This window comes from Lemur catta, chromosome 10, assembly GCF_020740605.2.
Source record: "Lemur catta isolate mLemCat1 chromosome 10, mLemCat1.pri, whole genome shotgun sequence".
NCBI lineage: Eukaryota > Metazoa > Chordata > Mammalia > Primates > Lemuridae > Lemur > Lemur catta.
In genome coordinates, this window is record NC_059137.1 from 9952091 (window position 1) to 9977101 (window position 25011).

Below are 25011 nucleotides of genomic sequence, written 5' to 3' on the forward strand. Positions count from 1 at the left end.
AGGTACACACCACAACGCCCAGCTAATTTTTCTATTTTTAGTAGAGACGGGGTCTCGCTTTCGCTCAGGATGGTCTTGAACTCCTGAGCTCAAGCAATCCTCCCACCCTGGTCTTCCAGAATGCTAGAATTACAGGCCTGAGCCACCGTATCCGGCCATGTGCATGTGTTTTGACTATAACCTGTCACATGAGGTCAGATATAGAATTTTCCACTTGTGGTGTTATGTTGGCTCTCAGAAAGTTTTGCATTTTGGAGCTTTTTGCATTTTGGATTTTCAGATTAGAGATGCTGACCCTGTACTGCATAATCTCACTTATATATGGATATAAAAAAGTCAAACTCATAGAAGCAGACAGTAGAGTGGTGGTTGCCAGGGGCTAGGGGTAGGGGGAAATGAAGAGAGATGGTCAGAGGGTAAAACCTTTCAGTTATAAGATGAATAAAATCTAAAGTACAGCATGTTGTCAGTAGTTAATACTGTATTACTTACTTGAAATTTGCCCAAAGAGTAGATTTTAAGTGTCCTCATCACCCCCACGCACACAGATACATACAAAGGGTAGCTATGTGTGGAGATGGATGTGTTGATTAATTTGATCATGGTACTCACTATACAATGTATGCATATATCAAATAATCATGTTTTATACCTTTAATGTATACAATTTTTATTAATCAATAAAAGAAAGAAAAACCATTTAAAATATATTGAGGTTTGATGATATTGTTCCTTGAAACATCATTTTATGTATTTACATTTACATTAATATCTATACACTTATATACATTGTCTACTAAGCCTTGGGAAAGAGAGCATGCCAGCAGTGGCTCTCAAATATAATCCATGTTACTGGACTTCAGCCTTTGGGTTCAGTAGGTCTTCTGTAGGCCAGTGAATCTCAATGTTTAATAGGCACCCTTGTGATTCTGATGCAAATGTCCAGAGGAAACATAAAGGGTAGTAAAAGAGGGTTCCCTACTTGTTGTCTGCAATATTAATATTAATATCGTGGATAGCCACATGTAGGAGACAGAAACAGGATCCACACCTTTCACCTCTCACAAAAATCAACTCACGGTGGATAACAGACTTAAACCTAAGGCATGAAACTATAAGAATTCTAGAGGAAAACATTGGAAACATTCTTCTAGACATTGGCCTAGGCAAAGAATTTATGAAGAAGACCCCAAAGGCAATCACAGCAACAACAAAAATAAATAAATGGGACCTGCTCAAATTAAAAAGCTTCTGCACAGCCAAAGAAACTATCACGAGAGTGAACAGAACCTACAGAATGGGAGAAGATAATTCGCATGCTACACATCCGACAAAGGGCTGATAACTAGAATCTATTTAGAACTCAGGAAAACCAGCAAGAAAAAATCAAACAACCCTATCAAAAAGTGGGCAAAGGACATGAACAGAAACTTTTCAAAAGAAGATAGAATAATGACCAACAAACATATGAAAAAATGCTCAACATCCCTCATCATCAGGGAAATGCAAATCAAAACCACAATGAGATATCACTTATCTCCAGTGAGAATGGCCTTTATCAAAATGTCCCAAAACGATAAATGTTGCCGTGGATGCAGGGAGATAGGAACATTCATACACTGCTGGTGGGATTGCAACCTCTGTGGAAAGCAATATGGAGATACCTTAAAGAGATACAAGTAGATCTACCATTTGATCCAGCAATCCCATTACTGGGCATCTACCCAAAAGAACAAAAGATGTTCTATAAAAAAGACATCTGCACTCGAATGTTTATAGTCGCACAATTCACAATTGCAAAGATGTGGAAACAACCCAAGTGCCCATCAATACATGAGTGGATTAATAAAATGTGGTATATGTATACCATGGAGCACTAGTCAGCTATAAGAAACAATGGTGACCTAGCACCACTTGTATTATCCTCTACAGAGCTGGAATCCATTCTACTAAGTGAAGTATCCCAAGAATGGAAAAATAAGCACCACATGTACTCACCATCAAATTGGTTTTAACTGATCAACACCTAAGTGCACATATAGGAATAACATTCATCAGGTGTTGGGCAGATGGGAGGAGGGAGAAGGGGATGGGTATATACATATATAATGAGTGCGATGCGCACCATCTGGGGGATGGACACTCTTGAAGCTCTGACTCGGGGGCGGGGGGGAAGGAGGGCAAGGGCAATATATGTAACCTAAACATTTATACCCCCATAATATGCTGAAATTAAAAATATATATTGTAATATTAAGATGTTACTTGAAATATTAAAAATCTTTAAAATAGAGACTTTGAAGATTCATTGAAACACAAATCTGGTTGTGTTATTGCATCTTATTTTCAAAACATATTTTTAGGAGGAGCTTTTAAATATGAAACAAGTACCTACTTGCTGACTTCTGAAGTTTTCATTCTGTATGTTTAATCATCTTTAAATATATAGACTTCTCTTTAGCTTAGATGTTCTTCAACACTAATTATTTCTAAACTTTTTGTTTAAAATAAAACTAACTTGGCTATCCCAGTAAATAGAGACTTTTTTTGTCCTTTGCTTAATGAATCTTTGGTTTTTTTCTCAGTGCTATGATGAAAAAGAGATATATATGAGCAGATCAAACTGAAGAATAAGATGTCTGAGACTTGGCCGACATAGTTATACAATTCTTCATTGTTGTTGTTGTTGTTATTCCAGCCTTCATCCTGGAGATCTCTATCCTTTCACCAGGAAGCCTTTGTTTATCATTGTGGATTCATCCAATAGTGTTGCATACAAGGTGAGTTCCCTGATGGCTGTTGCACACATTAGACATTATGGCACCAGCCCAAGGGTACCCACTCTTAATGTGTGCCTTTTTATTTTGCTTTATTTTATTTAATCTTACACAGTTTGTATTTAGTGTTTCTTTTCTTTTGAGGTTGTGCATGCTAGTCAGGATTCGTGCTATGAATAGAAACAAGAAGAAAACTCATGAATGGACACTCAGTGGAAAATAATAAATCCTCCTGCAGGAAAAAAAAATTCAAGATTTCCAAGATCTCTGGTGGGAGGTTTATTTTTTTATACAACCCAGAATAATTTTTTTTATAGAGGTAGAAGTATAAGGGTGAATTTTATTTTCTGGTTTTCGAACGTTTTCCCCTTCTGTCTACACACTGAGCTGCTGTAGTTTAAGTGAAACTTTTATCCCATGTTATACGGTTATAGTCTTTGAATATTAACATTGTTTTACATGCACTTAATTTTTTAAAAATTTGTGACATTTGGAACAAAAGATGGCCCTGAATGCTGAAAAAAGTGACAGGGATCTGAGTTGAATATCCTTTGTTTTATATTTTGCTATTAAAGCAGAGGTTTTCAGAGATTCTAAAAGGAATGCCAGCAGTGAGCACTTTAAAGTTGGATTTTAGAATTCCAACTGTAATAATTTATAGGAAAGTGAAAACATAGTCTTTAGAGTCCTTTGTATCTGGTTGGAATGTTTCATTAGTGAAAAATATGTTCACAAAGTGCACAGATCTGCCACTGTAAGCTATTTCTATTGTGAATGTTCATATTTGCAATTAGATGGAGAAGCAAACATTTATAGGTTTATTTCAGGGGAGCCATGGAAATGTCTAGTAGCCAAGAAAGCTGACCCCAAGTATATGTTTTCCATTTAGTTTTCATGTTGAGTTTCACTTTTTAAACTCTGAATTCCAAAAGAATCTAACTCTAAATTTTTCAGCATATTTCCTGCTATCCGCTTTGTCAGTTTAATATTGCAACTTTTGATTTTTAGGAAAGTTTGCTGCATACTTTATTAAATTGTGTGTGTGTGTGTGTGTGTGTGTGTGTGTGTGTGTGGTGTTGTGAGAGTTAGGAGAGTGTGGGAGGCTGCTGCAGGAAAAGGTTTGGTGGCTACCACAATTCAACTTATAAAACCAGAAGAGTCTAGGCATTTTGTGTCTTCACAGAATTCAAAAGAAGCATTCTGTGTCTTTGTCAATGAAAATGAATCAGTTGCTACAGTTTGAGCAGGTGACAGAATGTGTTGATACAGCAGGTCAGGTGTACTGTTTAACATGATCTAGTGTGCACCTAGAGTATTTTAGCCATCTATTAATGTCTTTCAATTTAATTGGACATTATTGGACACCTCTTATAATCTCAAGATTATCGTTCGTTGTATATGCCTGCTATTTCCAGAACACTGTTTAGATATAAAATGAATATTGGATACTGATTTTAAAAAACACCTTTGTGCATAACTGGAAATGTATTTACTCAATTATACATCATGATGTAATTCTAGATGCCCAAGACAACTGTGGATAAACAGAAAGTGTTTTTTGTTTGTTTGCTTTATCAAAAATAAACACATGCAATATCAGTACTTTAAAGAATTAAATTGCTTGGAACATACTGATCTTTAGAAATGAAACGAGGACCCCACATGCAGTAGACAAATCAGAGCAAGGCACAGACCAATCTGGTCTTTTTAAAAATTAGTATTACTTAATGCATCTAATTCAAGTATGCAGTTCTCTGTGATAACATCTGAAGGTGTCTAACATTTACTTTTCCCACAAAAGCATTTGTAAAGAAGTCTTAAACTACCATTTTGCAAGTTTTTAATGAAAAAAGAGAACTGAGTAACTGATGTATTATTTCTTGAGTACCTGCTTTGCTATATATGTTTCACATATATGAGCATTTTATACGTATGTGTCTTCTATATGTTTCTTCATTTAAATACAAAGTTTCATGTGTATTTCTTCATTTAAATATTACTTTTTTATATTTATGAAAGTAACTCATGCATATAGCTTAAAGCTTTAGTTCTCAACTCTTTCTGTGCATCAGAAACATTTAGAACCCTTTTGAAAACCACTTGTACCTGGGCCCCACCACCTGTGATTCTGATTCACTTGACCTGGGGTGTATCTCAGCTCTCAGTATTTTTTAAGACCGACTCCATTGTGCTGTCAGGGTGAGAACTACTCATAAAGTCCCTCCAGGTTCTTTAGTAAAAACAGTACTTGCCTGCTCTCTTGTGCTATCCATATTTGCCTCTTCCCTGAGACCACCGTTAACATTTTTTTAGCTGATTATTTTGGAATTTTATCACCATGTTTCTAATAAATATGCTAGTATTGATAGTTCTTGATTCTTCAGTTTTACATGTTGATTTCCCACTATGAAAGAGAAATTTAGCTCTCTTTCCTCTTCCGGTTCTCAACTCACATTTCTACCCTTTGCATTGTTTTATTCACACCATAGACAATTTTCATAAATAGATAATTTTATCCACATAATTTTGATTAGCTGAAAATTTAGTGCTTATCTTATTATGAGTATAGAATACTTTTAATAGCTAAGCCAAATATTAATAGTAAACTATGGTTACTTTTTCTTTCCTATGCAGCTTTTTACTTTTCCTGTAACAAATAATTATCCGTCTGTCTTGTCTTTTTCTGAAGTTATCACTAATTCAACCCCAGTCTTCTCATCAGTTGTGTAAATCTTCTCTCAGTTTGTTCAAAATTGTTAGCTCTTCTCTTGATTTTATCTTCATGATGAATTGTTTCCCACAGCATCTGAACTTGTCACCTTCTCATATGCTGCTCTGCTCTCATCCCAGAATCTCTTTTCATTATTATCCTGGCAGTTCTTCGCTTCTCTTCTGTATTGGATCCCCCGCTTCCTATATCCTGTGTCGTCTTCTTTCTTGGTTACTCTCTTGTTTTGGTACAGCATCTCCTGTAGTTGCTTCCTAGGAGAGGATGAATATGAGATAAAATTTTTTAGATCATGCACTTCCACAAATGTCTTTAATTTACTCTCACATTTTAATGATGGTTTTGGTATAAGTCAGAAATTATTTCCTTCCACATTTGGAAGGTATTCGTCACTTTCTAGCTTCCAGTATTTCTGAAGAAGTGTGAAATATTCTAATTCTGTATTCTTTTTATGCAACCTGTTTTCAGTCTCTGGAAGCTTATAAAATCTTCTTTGTCCCTATCTCAACAACGTTCCCTGCTGTGGGTTTACTTTGATATTTTTGTTTATTTATTTTTTTAAAAGATGGGGTCTCCCTATGTTGCCCAGGCTGGAGTTTAGTGGCTATTCACAGGCGTGATCATCGTGCATTACACCCTCAGCCTCCTGGCCTCAAGGAATCTTCCTGCCTCAGCCTCCTGAATAGCTGGGACTACCAGTGCACAACACCACACCCAGCTAATTTTTTTCATTTTTTGTAGAGGCGGGGTCTTGCTACATTGCCCAGGCTGGTCTTGAACTCCTGGCCTCAAGTGATCCTCCTGCCTTGGCCTCTCAAAGTGTTAGGATTACAGGCCTGAGCCACCATCCCTGGCCCTAGTTTATTTTTAACCACGGTGCTTGGCATGTACTTGGTAAATCCTTTCAATCTGGAAACTCTGCCCATTTTCTTGAGTTAGTCCATTGACTTTCTTTCCTCCATTCTTTTCTGTTCTGTGTTTGGGAACTTTTATTCATATGTTGGAACTTATGATCTAGCTGTCTGACTTTCTTATTTTTTATTGTCTATCCTTTGTTCATTTTTTCTTTAGGAAGTTGCATTGCCTTTATTTTCTAGCCCTTTTGTTGAAATTTTTCATCTGTTCTTTAAATTTTCCTTTCATATGTATAGATATAGATATGTGTCTATAACACAAATACACATACATACATGTACATATCTAATTATCTTGTTTTTTATCATGGTTGAAATATCTCCTCTTACCTTTGAGAATATTAATGATTTATTTCTTTATCTATTTTATTTTATTTATTTATTTTTTTTTGAGACAGAGTCTCACTCTGTTGCCCAGGCTAGAGTACCGTGGTGTCATCCTAGCTCACAGCAACCTCAAACTCCTGGGCTCAAGCAATCCTCCTGCTTCAGCCTCCCAAGTAGCTGAGACTACAGGCATGCACCACCATGCCCGGCTAATATTTTCTCTATATATTTTTAGTTGTCCATATAATTTCTTTCTATTATTTTTTTTTTTAGTAGAGATGGGTCTCGCCCTTGCTCAGGCTGGTCTCGAACTCCTGAGCTCAAACGATCCACCCGCCTCGGCCTCCCAGAGTGCTAGGATTACAGGCGTGAGCCACCATGCCCAGTCCCTTTATCTATTTTAGAAACAGGGTCTTGCTCTGATGCCCAGGCTAGAGTGTAATGGCACTGTTATAGCTCACTGCAGCCTCAAACTCTTGGGCTCAAGGAATCCTCCCACCTCAGCTTCCTTAGTAGCTAGGATTACAAACGTGAGCCACTGTGCCTGGCTTCAGTGATCATTGTTAAATTATTCTCCTTGTCTAGTATCTGTTTCCTTTTTGTTGATTTGTTTCTATTTATTTTTGCCCATGTCTTTCACATTAGAGACTTTCCTGAGAGTATCCTAATACTGGCTTCTCTGCTCATATTTAAGAGTGGAGCCCAGCAAACCTATCGGAAACTCTGAGGAGGCGGGTAGGGCTGGTCCCAGTTGAGCTGGACTTTTTAGTTGAGTAATCTCTGATGTCAGTATCCTTAGGTCTTTCTTTGTGGCCTCGTCTTGTCTATCAGAGAAAACACAACTGCTCTGCCTGGAGTGTAAAGGTTTGATGACCAGCACTCTGCCCTTTTCCCTGAAGCGTGTGTGTGCGTGTGTCTCTGTGTCTCCATGTGTGTGTGTTCATAGATACCTGTATCTTTATGTCCCCAGTGCTTCACACTTAAAAGATTCTTTATCAGTATATGTTGAAGGATTAAACAAAGGTGCTGTTATCCTTGTTTTATACTTGTGGAAGCTCAGTATCTGTGGAAGCTCAATATCTTGCCTAATATTTCCAGCACTAGTCTTTCTCATTCCAAAGCCCATGTCCTTTCCACACTAGGGGAGCTTTGCAGCCTAGTCTGAGCCTCCTTTCAGAGAACGATTGAAATAGCGATATTTGGGTAACAAGTATAGCTGGTATTTTGGTTCTTAGATTCTATTAGGGGTAAACTAGGTGAGTTAATTGGCTTTATCTGTGGTACTAATGGGAGTTAAAAAAAAAAATCTGTCATTTTGGACAGTACTTCTTTTTGTTATGCTTTTTTTCCCTTGGAAGAAGAAAATCCTTTTGAACATTTAAATATTTATGAAAGAGCTGGATCCCTGCCAGTGAAAATGACTTAACACCTTTGTCAAAATAGGCATATTTATCTAAACAGCCTCGTTCCAAAGTATTTGACTGATGTCTGCAGATTGCTGGAGTCTGTTAAGGCATCACAACAAAATTCAGCTGCGTGAGAGGTCTGCTGCCAGGCAGCTTTATTCTCATTCCACTTCTTTCTCGCTGCTTTGAGAGACCTTGTCTTTGTTTTTGGCTGGTTTGATTGAACCCTACTGGGATTTATTGGACTTCTTGAATTGGTAGGTTGCAGTTTTTTGTTACTGCTGGGAAATTCTCAGCTGTTTTCCCTGTACATATTGATGGTTTGTCAATGATAGAGGTAGCAAAAAAAAGAAAAAAACAACTTTAAAAAAATTGACGGTACTTTAGCCTCTCTCTCATCACCTTCCTGATTAAATGTGTGTATTAGACATTTACAGTGTGTCTTCCACATCTCTTAACCCCTCGTTTATATTTCCCATCATTTGTTTCTCTGATTTATTTTTTTTCACCTCTTTATTATTAACAGGAGCCAGATGTTTCTCTGGTTGAAATTTGTGTAGTTTCTTCTTATTTAGATTTTAGTTCACAAATTCTTTCTTCAGCTGTGTCTAACTTGCTCTATTTTTATGTTGGTTGTGATATTTTTCTTTTCTAGAAGTTTTATGTGGTTCTTTTTCAAATATTTCATTGCCCTTTTTATAGTTTACTATTTTCGAGCTTGTTCTTTAATTCTTTAAACTTAATAAGCATATTTATTAATTTGTTATCTATCTGATAATTCTTACACTTGAAATCTGATTTTGCTGTTTAAGGCACCCTTTGCTGCTTTTGTGTCCATGTATGCTTGATTGTTTTTGACTATGTTTCTTCTCAGTATCCTTAAAATTATTTGTGGGAAGTTCACAGAGCCCTAGGATGAAGGTATCTTCATGCAGAAGGTATCTTCTGCATTTGTTCATGCCAGACATCTGGAGGCACTACCAGTTTGGGACCATGTTTTCAGGATCACCCAAAACATGGTGATAGAAATTTGGGCAGTAAATATGAGGAGGGCTGGCTTATGCTGACAATCCTCAGGAACTAATTTTTTTTTTCTTTCTGGTCTTTGTGTAGCTTAACATCAAGAAAAATTTTCTTGCCATGCCATGAGGAGTGGTCACAGGACAAGGGGACATGTCAAGTTTGGTTTTGGTTCATCCTTAAGCTAAGGGTGTACCCTTTAGGATTCCACTTTAATGTGGGGCTGGTCTTCTATTATAATAGATTCCCATCCTGGGCAGACCCTAAGCTCTGTCATTTGTCCCCTTTTCCAGATGAGACTTTCAAAACCTAAATTCAAGTTGCTGGATTGCCTCTGGGCAAAAGAGTTCTAGAGTCTGCTTATTTTCTGTCTTCTCTACTGGTTTGTCTCTATCTCTCTGACCTCTCATCAGTGGAGTGCCCCTGAGTTTGGTCCTGGTTCGTCGTCTTTTCCAGCTACAACTCCTTCCTTGATGGTCTTATCCAATTTTATAACTAATTATTAATACTATCTCTATGCTGACGACATTCAAATTTATATCTTCAAGTTAGACCTCTTTCTGGAACTCAACTAGAGTATGATCTACCTACTCCACATCTCTAATTGGTAATTCTAATAGAGATTACAAACTGAATGGGCCCAAGACAGAATTCCTAAATCTCTTCCACATATGGCTTGACCCATTACAGTTAATGGCTGTTATGCTTTTATAGTTGCCTCAGCCAGAATCCTTGGTTTCATACTTGACTCTTCTTTCCATCACATCCAACATCCATTTCAGGAAATCTTTTTGATTCTAACTGATATGTATGTCCAAAATCTCATTACCTCTCCTGCCTCACCCTGGCCCATGCCACCGTCATCACTCACCTGAATTACTGCTGTAGTTTTCTAACCAGTCTTCCTCCTTCTGCCTTTCCTCTCCTGCAAGTGTGCCTGTAAGTCAGATATGTCACTTCTCTGCTCATATCACTAGTGGCTTGTCATCTCACTCAGAGAAAAGGCTTTATTCTCACACACACACCTCCCCATTTCTCCCAAAAGCATCTCTGATCTCTCTTGCCAGTCTCTCCTCTTGCTCAGTTCTCTTTAGCTGCGCTACCTCCTTGCCATTCCTCAGACACACCAGGCAGTCTTCTGCTCTGAATCTTTGAATTCTGTTGCCTCTGCCTTGAATCCCTTCCAAAGATACCCACGTTGTTCTTTAGGTGTTTGAGCAAATAAAGCCTCTTACTAAGGTCTTCCTGAATTGCCCTATTTTAAAGTTATATGCCTCCACAGTACTCCTTATCCACCTTTCTTACTTTATTATTCTTAATAATCATAACATAACTTTTGTATACTGGCTACTAGTGCCATGCACCGTTCTAAGCACTTTATGTATACACATTTAATCCCCACACAATACAGTGCATTGCTTTTATTTATTATTATTAGACAGAGTCTCGCTTTGTCACCCTAGCTAGAGTGCAGTGGCATCATAATAGCTCACTGTAACCTCAAACTCCTGGGCTTAAGCAATCCTCCTGCCTCAGCCTCCTAAGTAGCTGGGACTACAGGCACGTGCCACCATACCAGGCTAATTTTTCTATTTTTTGTAGAGATGGGGTCTCACTATGTTGCTCTGGCTGATCTCAAACTCCTGGGCTCAAGCAATCCTCTTGCCTCAGCCTCCCAAAGTGTTTAGGGTATAGGTGTGAGCCACCACGCCCTCAGCAATGCATTGCTTTTACTATCTCCATTTTACTGTTAAGAAAACCAAGGCACATAAAGGTGAAGTAATTTGCCCAAGGTCACACACAGCTAGTAGATGGCCAAGTTGGAATTTAAAAACAATCTGACTGTAAAGTCTGTGCTGTTAACTGTACTCTATGCTATGTTCCCATATGTGGCACTTGTCACCTTCTATGATATTATATAACTTATTTATTTTGTTTACTATGGATTTCAACCTTGTACTTCCACTTCCATCTAAATTTCAGCTCCAGAAGACAGGATTTTTTCTCTCTGTTTTATTTACTGTTGTATCCCTAGCACCTAGGTCAGTGTCTAGTTCGTAGGTTCAATTAGTGTTTGTTGAAGAAGAGGTATTTTAAAAGGACACTATATACTGTTAAAAGTGAATTTTTTTTTTTAAATTCAGGCAGGCTCCAAACCAGAATAGGTTCAGAGAGGCTCCAGCAAATGTATTTTAAAGCCTTAGGCTGGAATGGTGGCTCACACCTGTAATCTTAGCACTCTGCGAGGCCAAGGCATGAGGATCACTTGAGCCCAGGAGTTTGAGAGCAGCATGAGTAACATAGAAAGACCTCATCTTTACACAAAAATAAAAAATTAGCCAGATGTGGTAACATGCATCTGTAGTCCCAGCTACTTGGAAGACTGAGGCAGGAGGATCACGTAAGTCCAGGAGTTTGAGATTGTAGTGAGCTATGATGATGCCACTGTACTCCATCCTGGGCAAAAGAGCAAGACCCCATTTCACTAAATGAATGAATGAATGAATGAATGAATGAATGAATGAAAGGAAAGAAAGAAAAGAAAGAAAGTTTCATTTAAAGAGATTTTGTGGGAAAAAATAGTGAATGGCTGTATGAAGGAAATCTGAAAAGCCCAATCACTGGATATGAATGGAGGAAAGTTATAAAAGTTATCTCCTTTTTGCCACAAGAAAGGCTTCTAGTCCTTCTGGGTTTACCAATAAATACTTTTAAATGTCTAGAGTCAGATACACAGTTTCAGGGCAGTGAGAAAGATCAGAACTATTCAATTCATTCCATAGCAGTTATGCCACAAGACACTTGTATGGCCTTGAACGTGTCCTTGGTCTTTTCTGAGCCTCTTTTTCCTTCTCTATAAAATAGATTGTCCAGGAATTCAAGACCAGCCTAAGGAAGAGCAAGACCCATCTCTACTAAAAATAGAAAAAATTAGCTGGGCATGGTGTTGTGGGCCCGCAGTCCCAGCTACTCAGGAGGCTGAGGCAGGAGGATCGCTTGAGCACAGGGGTTTGAGGTTGCAGTGAGGTACGATGATACCATTGCACTCTAGCCAGGGCAACAGAGCAAGACTGTCTAAAAAAAAATCGGTTGTCAATACTGATCTTATAGGATTTTTATGATTGCAGGTAGTATCTAAAAAGCCTATAATAATTTCTAGAATGTAGTTAGGACTCAGTAAATCATAGGAGTTGCTATGACAATGACACTATTTCCAGATAAATATAGCACATGCACAAAAGAAAACTGTACCCTAGTTTAGTTTATCAATGCAGAGTAAAAAAACTTAAGTAAAATAATAGCAAATGGGCTTATTGATAGAATAATCTACCAAAAGAGTTTATCTAAATCATACATGAAGGTTAAATATTTGAAAATCAATCAATACTATATTTCATGTCAATAGGATAAATAAGAAAAATCACATGCTTATTTCAGTGTCATTTTGTAAAAGCTAATAAAATTCAGTGCCCATTCTCAACTAAAACATTGAACCTATGATGAAGAGCTCCTATTAAATATATTAAATAGTGAAATTTATACTTATAGAGACACTACAAGTATTTTTAATTAAAATAAACAAGAAAAGTGAATGCCTGCTGTTATCATTGTGATATAATCTTATTTTAGTCCCAACCAGAAGTTTATAACATTCCCAAAATGAAACAATAACAAAAAGTTTTTCAGACTAGTAAGAGGACACAAAACATTAAACATTAGAAAGAAAGGTGAAAATCATTAGCTGCAGATGTACAGTTTTATATTTAGAAAATCCAAAGGAATCAGAAAAACTATTAATATGAATATAAATTCATATTTATGGAGTAAATATACTAAAATTAATAGTAATCTCATACATAAGCATAGCCAGTTAAAATTTCTTCAGTACATGTTCCATTTATATACATTTGCTATAATTTTTCTTAACATAGTAGCATTGACTCATATAATTCATATATGTGGGCAGTTATGAGACATTCCTCAAACACTTAAATAAAGATGATAAGACTATCCTATGGGAGTTGAACTATAAAATTAATTACTGAATGGATCAGAACAGAGATGTGGAAAGCACCTTAAAGAAACTATTTCCCAGGTCCAAAATTCGATTATAATCTGAAAGAAGGTATTAACGTATTTGTATTGGAGGTCCCCAAGATAACCCCCAGGTTCAGTGATTTGCTAGGAAGAGTCATAGGATTCAGCATATGGTCATACTCACTGCTAAGATTTATTACAGTAAAAGGATACAGAGCAAAATCGGCAAAGAAAAGAGCCAGGTGGGGTGAAGTCTGGAGAAAACCAGGTGCAGACTTCCAAGGGTCCTCTCCCAGTAAAGTCACACAGGATGCACTTAATTCCCCCAAAAAGTTGTGACCACACGGATAAACCTTGTTTACCAGGGAAGCTCATTAGGGACTCGATGCCCAGAGTTTTTATTGGGATCCGATCACACGGGCACTCTGTCTGGCTCATACCAAAATGCGAGATGCCCAGAAGGAAAGCAGGTGTTCAGCATACACCATCGTGTTTGCATGAACAGTCTAGGCAGAGTGAGCCACTCTTTCTCAGTTCTGCTGATGATGAGAACCCTCCCCAAATCTAAGTCCCCAGAAGCCAGCCAAGGGCCAGCCTTGTAAGCAGACCTTTCAAAGGATGGTAGTCAGGCCTGCTATGCTTTACACAGTTTTTGAACAAAGCAAAACAAAAAGAAGAGAGAGGTTGGTTAGCAAGGAAAGTGAAGAAAAACGAGACCTTGGGAAATAAATAATAATAATGTCCATGTTAGCACTATCCAAGAGCAAGAGTGGCCTGGCCAAAGATCCCTAAGGCCATCTCTACATTGTGGAAGAATGCCTCAGTCCGCCTTATCTGAGGAGTACTCCCCAGTATCATTCAACTTATTTACTCCCTTTGTTTTGATTATAAGAAATTTTTAATTTATCTTAATTATTTAATATTTTTGATGTTGTATTACACTGACAAAGTTGCAAAATCAAAAATTTCAAAAAGGCATATTGTGAAATCTCTTCCTCTTTCCCAGTCCCAATTCACTGAGTTCCCATCTCTCCCTATGAGTTGTCACTATTGTCTGTTTCCTGTTTACCCTTCTAGAAAAAATTTTTAAATGCATATACAAGCCAAAACAAATATGTTGTCTTTAGTCTTCTTAGTTATATAAATGATAGTAACATCCCATACAAAGTAATTGGAGTATCCATCCATTCAAGCATTTATCATTTCTTTGTGTTAAGAAAATTTCAGTTCTACTTTTTTAGTATTTTAAATATACAATAAATTCTTGTCAACTATAGTCACCCTATTGTGCTACCAAATACAAATACTAGATCCTATTCATTCTATCCAACTGTATTTTTGTTCCCATTAACCACCTCACTTTATCCCCTGCTTCCCAGTTTTTTCTTGTTGCTTTAGAGAAGCACTTCCTATTTTTAGGAGATTAATCCTTTGTAATGTGAGGTTTCAAATATTTTCCTCAATTTGTTATTTGGCTTTTGATTTTGTTTATGTTATATTTTGCTAAGAGCAAGCTTTTGATTTTTATGTAACTAGGTTTATTAATCTTAGCTAATCATAATAGGAAGGTCTTGTAGTTCACAAAAATAACATTTTTTCCACCACTTCTATGGGTTAATTGTTTCCATTTAAATCTTTGATATAATTGGAATTTATCCTCCTGTATGGCATGAAGTGTGTTTCTAAATGGTGGCTATCCAGTTTTTCTGACCAATTTGAGCTGTCATCTTTATCATATACACAAAAGTCCTAAATGTTTTGGAGTCTAATTCTGGACTTTTTATTCTGTTCCCTTGGTTTTCTGCTTACTCTGTGCTAGTGCCACACATTTTTAATTACTGAGGTTTTAAAGTATGTTTTAATATCTGATCAGTCTAGTTCCCCTTTTTGCTTTTTTTCAGAATTCTTCTGGCTAATCTCATTTTTCCATATGAACTTTATAATTACCTTTTTCAAGTGCAGGGGAAAAAAGTCTGTGCCTGTTTTCATCGAAGTTGGTTTAAGTTTTAATAAATTAGTGTAATGATATTTTAGAACAGGTTTGTCTCTGAGAACGTAGTATGTCTTCCTGTTTGTTCAAGTCTTAATTTTTATCGTTTAGGAGTGTTTTAAAGTTACTTTTGTTTACTCATTTATTAAGTTTACTCCTAAGAGGTTTATCTTTCTTTTTGCTTTACCAAACATTTGATGATTTTACTTCCCATGTAGATCTGCCTTTAGAGACAGAATAACCTTTATTATGCAAAGAGTACTCCAGTTTGAGTATCAACTTAATTCTCACTGGAAATTACATATTGACATTCTGGTTTTATACATCTTTCTTATGGTCCACAATAAGAGATGGATCCAGTCTTCACATACCAGGAAATCAGGTTTTAGAGCCTTTAATAGGCTGAAAGCCAGATCCTAGATCCTGGAAAGTTCACCCTCATATCTACTAGTGTAAGTTGCCTGATGGAGAGGCCTTTTAGTGCACAGCCAGATAAACTCTCCCTGCAACACTATAATCATGTATATGCCTGTATTTTAAAAAGTCAGTAGTTCATTTAATAATCTTCACTATTTTAATTGGGAGCCTTTTAAGAAAGCCTGTTATACATGGTAATTATATGTGAATGGCAGTCTGTTCAGCTGTTACTGATGTTTCTACATCTGCTTATGAGTTAAAGGGCTGAATCTATACACTAATGATGTGCTTTGGAAAATTACTAAGTAACTATCTCTGGTCAAATCTTTAATGGAAGTTTTAAATTCTTATATATTACAGAATTTCACAAACTTGTTTGGACAGCCACTAGTCTGCTTGCTTTCTCCTACAGCATACCCAAAAGCTTTACAAGGTATGTACTGGCATCATCTGTTACACCTGTAGGTTGCAAATAAACACTGTCTACATTTTGAGTAATAATGATCTTTGTTTTTCCTTCTCATAATTGTCACATGTGGATTTATGGTGTTTGTATGGCAGGTGTCACTCTGAAATACCCAGAAACCTTGCCAGCAACCAGACTTCCTTAATGTGCTACCATTAGGCCTTGAGATAATTCATCCCTGAGAAAGAAGTGGTTTTGTCCCTTGCTGTAGGGGAACACATGATTTGTAAATTTTAAAATTTGTTTTACAGGTGTTTGTTTTGATATGGTTGTCATATCCATATAGCATGATTTCTTTCCTATATCTTTGGTTACATATTTTAGGCATCTTTTAAGAGTATAAGATTGCTAGTCTAGGAAACTTCTCAGCCTGTGCCTGAGTTAGGATAACCTAATTGGCACAACTTAAAGAGGTCCTTTCATTTGCATTTTTACCTTGCTGTGTTCTTTAAATAAAAGAACTTCTTCTAAGACTGCCAGAGAGACAGATTAGTGTTTTGGCCATTTCTCCAATAGCTGGGAATTGAAAGACTTTTGCCTTTGATGATTTATCCTTAATTAGTAACACATAAAATCTAATTATAACTCCGAGTCATTTAGTAGGTAAAATACTAAACAAACCTTAACACTGTTTTAGCAGTACTTGTCACTGTTTCACTATCTCCCTGACTGTGAATAGTGCTGATGTCTCTCTGTGGGAGATGGCATTTTACTGCTACTTCCCAGCCAGAAGTCCTGCTGACATAGTTTGACACAGGAAGTGATGGTCAGCATTTGAATGCCTGAGAGAAGCTGGAGACTTTCACCGTTGTTTTAAGGTAAGTTCTGCTGTTCAACAGGGAAAAGTATGTAGAAATATTAAGTTCATGTATCCAATAGTCAAATTACTAAAGGATAGAACTTACCTTCAAACAACGGTAAAATTCTCCTGCTTTGAGGATTTTGTTATCCTATTTCTTAGCATTTCTAGAAGAATGTAATTTTGTCCAATTACTTGAGAGTACTTTCTGCTATCAATCTGTCCTTTCATGATGAAGTTTTATTTAAAATTGCATGATCAAATGGATTAATATCGAGATTATTTGCTCTAAAAGACTATTGTATAGAGGAGAAAAACACAGACAAATCGACTGAATTTGAATTAGTCTTAGCCACTTACTAGCTGTGTGACTTTGGGAAGTTACTCATTCATTCTGTGCCTCAGTTTCTTCATCTGTCAAATGGAAATAATAATAATAGCTACCTCATAGAATAATGTCGGGTACATAGGAAGTACTCAATATGTGCTTTCATTATTATTAATATACTTAGTTGTAATATATGTCCTTAACATTTTTTTGTCCAGTGTCCTGTCATGCTATAAAGCTTATATCTCTTAACACATTAAATGAATTGTTCAGTTACACAAGGAGATTCAAAATTCTTTTGTGAGAAACATTTTGGGTTTATCCATAGGCGTTATTGCCATTTACTCAATCTCTGCAAAAGGGGTTGGCCCTCCATGTGGGCATGAAACTAGCAGATCTGTAAGGAACTGGAATGTCATAGAAGGTTCCTGCACTTCTGGCATCTAAAGCCTATAGTTATCTCATTAGCCAAGAGTCACTTCATTCATTCAACAAACATTTATTCAACATTTATTTGTCAGGTATTGTGCTAGGCACTGGAGATAGCACTTTGACCTGAAAAACAAGTTATGTTTCTCACAGAGCCAAATGTCAAGTAGAAAATATAGGTAACCCAACAGGCAATTACTGTAAGTGTTTCACAGGAGGATGCACAGAAACATGTATGAGGGACTCCTAACCAGCATATGAGGGTGAGAGGAGACGAGATGATGTCTAAAGTGTATTTTAAGAACATGTAGAATTAGATGGGCACGGGACAATGACAGAGCCCAAGAGTGCTTCTGTAGAGAATTTGCATGTGCTGTGGCCCTGCGATAAGAGCTTTTGAAACAAATTAAAGTAGTTTCTTCTAGCTCAAGGGTGGAGTTTGGAATTGTGTGACTGAGTTATAAAAAAGCTTTCAAGATTTGTTGATCAATTTAAGTGGAGTACAATGAATGGAGTTGTGGGTTGAGCATCCCTCATCCAAAAATCTAAAATCTGAAATGCTTCAAAATTTGAAACTTTTTGAGTGCTAACATGACACCAAAAGTGGAAATTCCACACATAATTCTTGAGCACAAACTTTGTTTTATGCACAAAATATTGTATGCAATTACCTTTAGGCTATGTGGATAAGATATATATGAAACAAATAAATTTAGTGTTTAGATTTAGGACCCATTCCCAAGATATCTCATTATGTATATGCAAATATTCCAAAACCCAAAATCTGAAACATTTCTGGTTCCAAGCATCTTGCATAAGGGATACTCAACTTGTACCATCAAAAAAGATTTTAAACAGAGGAGTAGCATGAAGGAGCATTCAGTTAATCTCTTAAAGAACAAATTGGGTGGGACATGGATGGAAACAAGGTGATGGTGGTGGCTGGAGCTAGGACAGTAACTGGGTATCTGGCTTGAAAAGATACTGAGCCAATAGAACCAGTGGGACTTGGTGATGGACTGACAAGGTGTGGGGAGGAAGGCAGGAATGAACTTGCAGGTTTCTGGCCAAGGTGCTACTTGATGAGAAGCATATTTATAGAGAACAAAAAGGGAAAGAATTTGCTTTCAGTTGTTGATGTATTAAGTTTGAGGTGCCTTTGAGACTTAGATTGAATATAGTAGTCTAGAGCAACACTGTCCAATAAAAATATAGTGTGTCAAATATGTAATTTTTAATTTTTTAGTGCCCCAATTTTAAAAGTAAAAACGGGGGTGGGAGAGGAAAAGAAAAGAAAAAAGTAAAAAGAAACAGGTAAAATTAGTGTTGACAATAGATCTTCTTGTACTGAGGCTGTGAAATTCAGTGTGTATTTTACTCTTCATAGTGTGTCTCAGTGTGCGCCTGTCGCATTTTAAGTGTGCAGTAGCTACTGCAGTACAGCACAGGGCTAGGCCTAAGGAATTCAATCTAGGCTGCAGAGAGGGAATTAGGAATCAGTAGGCATATAAATGGTAATATCATGAGAGTAGGAGAGATCAGTTATGGGAAGGGCCAAAGAAAGAAAATATTCATATGTAAGGGATAGGCAGAGAAAGAGCAACTAACAAAGGAGAATGGAAAAGATTGGCAATTCTACTACACGTCAGAGAATTCTATCATTGATAGCCTTTGATCCAACACTTGCCATATTTGGGTGAAATTTGTTAGTTGGGGGGTAAAAAATGGTAAGGACTATGTTCATTTTCATTTCTCTTAAGTTTACTAGACCCTCTTTTAAGTTTGTTCAACAGAAAGCAACATACCTGGTATGTGTTTTTGTAGCTTCATGTAGAGTCTGCATTGTTGAATTATGCTTTAATGATACAGCTTTAATTTTATACATTATCAGCATATTAAAATGTTCCTCATGTGTATCCCTTATTTTTTGCAAAACTATTGTCTATATATATAACATGTTTGTTATTACAGATCAATCTCAACGGGGTAGCCTCTTCACTCTCTTTTTGAACAATCCTCTAATGGCCTTCCTATTTGTCTCTGGATTGTCAAGCATGCGTAGAGGCCTGTGGGAAAAATGTCAAGAATATCTTCGAAAAATCAACCGTGATATTGCCCAGCTACTGACCCATTCACGTTCAATAGGTACCCTCCTAATCTAACTGCACACTTAACAGAATGTCCTATAATGGCTTAAAATGGTGACATATTTTAAATTGTTTGAATTTTTAAAGGTATTTACCAGACAGGAAAGTTGAGAAGACTTTCCTAAAGTTTCCTTCCCTTTGAAATGTAATCTCGATGTAGGCATCCCTTTACTGTCACCTTTCTCCTCTTTGCAGATCAGGCATTTCTCCAGTTTTTTGGAGATGAATTTCTTCGCTTACTTCTCACAAGATTTATTTTTTGTTCAGCCACCATGAGGATGCACAAGATTTTTCGGGTATGTAAAGAATATTATTGATTGATTGATTGATTGATTGATTGATTTTGAGAGACAGGGTCTTGCTCTGTCACCCAAGCTAGAGTACAGTAACATGATCATAACCTCACTGTAACCTCGAGCTCCTGGGCTCAAGCCATCCTCCCCCCTTGGCTTCCCAAAGTGCCAAAATTACAGGCATGAAAAGGAAAATTATTAAAGACCAATTTTATCATTTTAGATATTTAAGAATCATGTGTTACATTTTACCTATATTAATAGATCTAAAATAATATTTACAAATGCATATGTAAAGTATAAAGATTAATAATGTTAAGGCACATCTGAATGCCTAGCACCCTGTTTAAGAAGTAGGATATTTATTTTCATTACCTTTAAGGGCCCTCAGTAGATCCTCCCTGATCCTATCTCCCTCTCAAATGAAACTGACATCCTGAATTTTATAATTATCATTCACTTTTTTTATAGTTTTGCCACATGTATTTGTATTTCTAAACAACATATTGATGGATCTATATTGTATGTATTCTTCTACAACTTGCTTTTTTCCAATCAATATTATATTCTTGAGAGTGAGCCACATTGATGACTATAACCTTCTCCATTCATTTTGTTTAACTGTATAATACTAGGCATTATTTGACTATATATCACAAATTACTTATCCATTCTACTGATAATGGACATTTGGGTTATTTCCAGTTTTTATTATATAAACAATACCACTGTGAAATTCATGTATGAGTTTCGTGGTACACATATATTAGATTTCTTCTGGGGAATACACCTAATAGTGGAATTGCAAGGTCAGAAGATATAAGCATATTTAACTTTACTAGGTAATGCCAAACTGTTATCCAAAGTGGTTTTATCAGTTTACATTCCACCATTGAAGATGCCGTCATTGTTAGAGAAAAAGCTGTGAAAGCCATCAGCCTGAAACAGTATATTCCCACTAGAGAAAACTGTGTGTAGATGTTGCGCATGACTTCACAGTATTGACCACAAACCCAGTCAACAAAATCATGAGATTGTGGAGGTGGCAAAAAAAGGTAGGGGATGAAGAGTTTCAAGTTATGGATCTTGGAGAAATTCCAGAGCTAATAGATATCACACCAGAGGAATTAACAGATGACTGGATGGAGACGAGTACTTCTGAACCAGTGTCAGACAATGAGGAAGAATACATAGAAGAAGCAGTGCCAGGCCAGGCGCAGTGGCTCACACCTGTAATCCTAGCTAGCACTCTGGGAGGCCGAGGCGGGTGGATTGCTCGAGGTCAGGAGTTCGAGACCAGCCTGAGCAAGAGCGAAACCCTGTCTCTACTGAAAATAGAAAGAAATTATCTGACCAACTAAAAATATATAGAAAAAATTAGCTGGGCATGGTGGCACATGCCTATAGTCCCGGCTACTCAGGCTGAGGCAGAAAGATTGCTTAAGCCCAGGAGTTTGAGGTTGCTGTGAGCTAGGCTGACGCCACGGCACTCTAGCCCAGGCAACAGAGCGAGACTGTGTCTCAAAAAAAAAAAAAAAAAAAAGAGGAAGCAGTGCCAGAAAACAAATTAAAATTAGACAGTCTGGTAGAGGGTTGCAATTATTCAAGACTTAGCTTTTGACTTATATGACATGGACACTTCTGTGATATGGGCACTGAAACTAAAGCAAATGGTGGAAGAAGGACTGGTACCAGATAGAAATATTTTGGGGGAAATGAGAAAGCAAAAAAGTTGGAGAGAAATTATGATGTGTTTCTGTAAAGTTACACTGAGTGTGCCTGCTTCTCCTGCCTTCCTTCCAGCTCTGCCACCCCTGAGACAGCAAGACCAACCCTTCCTCTTCTTCCTCCTCCTTAGCCTACTCAATGTGAAAAGACCACAATGAAGACCTTTCTGATGATCCACTTCCACTTTTGTTCAGGCTGGTCCTGAACTCCTGAGCTCAAGCAGTTCTCCCTCCTTAGACTCCCAGAGTCTAGGATTACAGGCATCAGCCACTGTGCCTGGCCTGGAGTCTCTTTTATATATCCCCTATTTCAACAAATATTCTCCACTGTGGAAGATATTTGATCAGAACTCAAACATCTGCCAGCCTGGTGTGAGCTGAGAGAATTGTTTAGCTTATAGTCTTGCAGTAGTTCTTGGTTTTTTGTTTTGTTTTGTTTTGTTTTTTCCTTTTTAAGGGCTTTTGAATATTTTCTTTTTGTCACTTCCCTTAGTATTTAGTGTGGTAAAGTAAAAATTTCATTTTTGAAATGTGTAATGAGTGAGCTCTACAGGCAGAGAGAGATACAAGTGACATTTGAATATATGAACTGTCATGTGAATTACATAGCAAAGCAGCAACTTATTTCTTCTGGAAGTTTTTACTATGAGGCAAAATTATAGTTTGTAGAACTTACCAAATGAAGAAGAATTTCCAAATGAGAATTACTTGATTCTTGAAACTGTCTCCTTTTGTTTCCATATGAAATTTTTTTATTTTCTTTTATGATTCCGTTTTTGCCTGGTTTTTTTTCTCCCTCATTTTTCTTCACCCTTTTTAGCACTGCCTTAACTCTTTTTCACTGTCTTTGCTAATATTCTTAGAATTCTCATTCATTTTCATGGCTTCACTATTTATCTCCATAAAGATTATATCATTGTTTATATTACTCCTCAAACTTGTCTTCTGAGATACAGCCCTGAATTTTCAAATTCTGGTGGTGGGACAGTTCTATTAGTATTACTCTATCACCTCAGTAAAATATACCTAAAACGTGAGGCCTTATACTCTTCCCAAATTATCTCATCCTTTACCTCCCTTTTTCTCTCAGTAGCTTTCAACTCTTCTGTCAAGTCATCGTGCATTCCTGGAATCTTGCAGTCATTTTTGTTATCTCTTTCTCCTATAATGAATTGCCCAGGCCTATTAATTTGTCCTTTTTAATGCTTCCTGCGTCTTTCCCTTGTGTTCATTTCCAATGCAACGTCTATTTATTCATTTAACAGATAATTGTTGACATTCTCTATGTGCTAGGATTCCCCCCCAGTAAGCATGAATTTTTATGGTTTCCACATGATATAGTATAGTGCATGGCAACAATAAGCCTCAGTAAACATTTGTGGAATAACTCACTAAATGAATACATTAAGTTGAACCTTGTGAAACTGTCATTTTTAGAGGTCAAAATGATCAAATGTCAGTGATTCAGTATTCAACAAATATATTAACAATAAGAATCACACCAATATAGGCCAGGTCCAGTGGCTCACACCTGTAATCCCAAAGCTTTGGGAGGCTGAAGTGGGAGGATTGCTTGAGCCCAGGAGTTCCAGACCAGCCTTGGCAGCATAGCAAGACTCCATCGCTGAAAAATAATTTTTTTAAAAGAAGAATCACACCAATATACAGGAAAAATATATACATTAAGTTACTCCTTAATGCTGTACCAATGTTGTATAAAATTTTCTCTCATTAGACTACAAAAGTTGACTTTTCTCTTTTTTGCCTACCAGGAAACACGAAATTATCCAGAATCATATCCACAACTGCCAAGGGATGAAACAGTAGAGAATCCTCATCTCCAGAAGCACATTTTGGAATTAGCATCCATTCTGGATGTTCGAAACGTGTTCTTTGAGAATACCATAGATGACTATTAAAACAAAAATTCTCTTGAAACAATTTTTCATTTTCCACAGATTTTAAATGGTGCAGTTTTCTAATGTGATAACAGACACATAGTGGTGTTATGTAGTTTTTATTTTTTAATTTAAGACCACCATTTTAAAAACAAACTGAAAAAAATGTTCAAACTTTTAGGGTAACTGTTTTAAAATGCAATCTTTCAGGTCTTTTAAAATCTCAATTGATCTTGGAATTTTTATTTTTTGATTTTGAGGTATAGATACTTACCTTCAGCATCTAATCATATAAGGTCAAATAGTCACCATTCTCACCGTGAGAGGAGTAAATTGTTTATTTTTGTATAATGAGGTAAATCCAACTCTTATACTTGGAGATAAGTTGAATGTCTGGGTTTGGAAAATATGTAATTATTCATAATGATGAAACTAGCCACCATGGACTGTTGAAAATCAATAACAGAGTCCCTCCATAATATTTCTTTTCATTCCAAGTTAGTTGGTAGAAAAATGTGTGATTCCTTGAGGCATGATCAGGACAGATCTTGAAATTCTTTTTTAAGTACTGTCAATTTCAGAAACCATGTAAGATTGATTTGCATCTGAAAGCTAGATATTTAATTGGGGGCTTAAGATGGTAAATATTACTTGGAATGTGTGAGTCCTGTGTTTCCATGAGATTTGTTTGTGTATTTTGTTTTCTTTGTAGTCTTCGAATGATGGAAATGAAAAAGGAAACACTTAAATATTTCAGTCAAAAAATCAGGTTGTTGGTTTCATAAGACAGTGTCTTCGGTTGGAATTCTATTTAAACTCTTAGCTTATGAGATCAAGTTTAAAGACTGTCTGGATTGACCTCTGTGACATAAAGTACAGAATTCTTAATCTTTTTGCCTAGTTCAAATTTATGAGACTTAAAAGTCAGAGATTTTATTAATTTAGGTTAGGGGTAACTGGCTGTTATGAAACTGAAAATGTAAGTTGATTTTGCATTGACAATTTGGAAATAAGATTTGTTAAAATTCCCTGTATTTAGTATTTTATAGTCATACACAAATTTTTTATTATTTTAAATAGTACTCAGTGTATAACATAAAGATCTTTGTGGGTTTCTTCCCTGTCATCCCCTTCATAATTTCAGTGCCTAGCTATGAGGATTCCCCCCCCCCTTTTTTGCTTGCACAGCATTCTAGTTCAGAAATCTGTGAACGAAAAGGCCTCTACCTAATTTTCTGTGCAGGCTCACACTCTACCCCTGGCAGTCCCAAGGGAAATGATGTGATTGTTTTTGGTATCTCTTTCCC

General features: G+C 36.7%; 1 protein-coding gene across 1 annotated transcript in view; it reads left to right on the plus strand.

Annotated features, from left to right (window-relative positions):
* Positions 1-24433, plus strand: part of SCAI (suppressor of cancer cell invasion) — a 109959-nt gene extending 85526 nt beyond the window's left edge. Inside the window, exons 14-18 of the mRNA XM_045562674.1 lie at positions 2699-2780; positions 15978-16050; positions 19611-19784; positions 19982-20082; positions 23579-24433. Of these exons, the coding sequence (XP_045418630.1) occupies positions 2699-2780; positions 15978-16050; positions 19611-19784; positions 19982-20082; positions 23579-23725 (577 nt within the window). The 3' untranslated portion in view covers positions 23726-24433. The remainder of the gene's footprint in view (positions 1-2698; positions 2781-15977; positions 16051-19610; positions 19785-19981; positions 20083-23578) is intronic.
* The last annotated feature ends 578 nt before the right edge of the window (positions 24434-25011 follow it).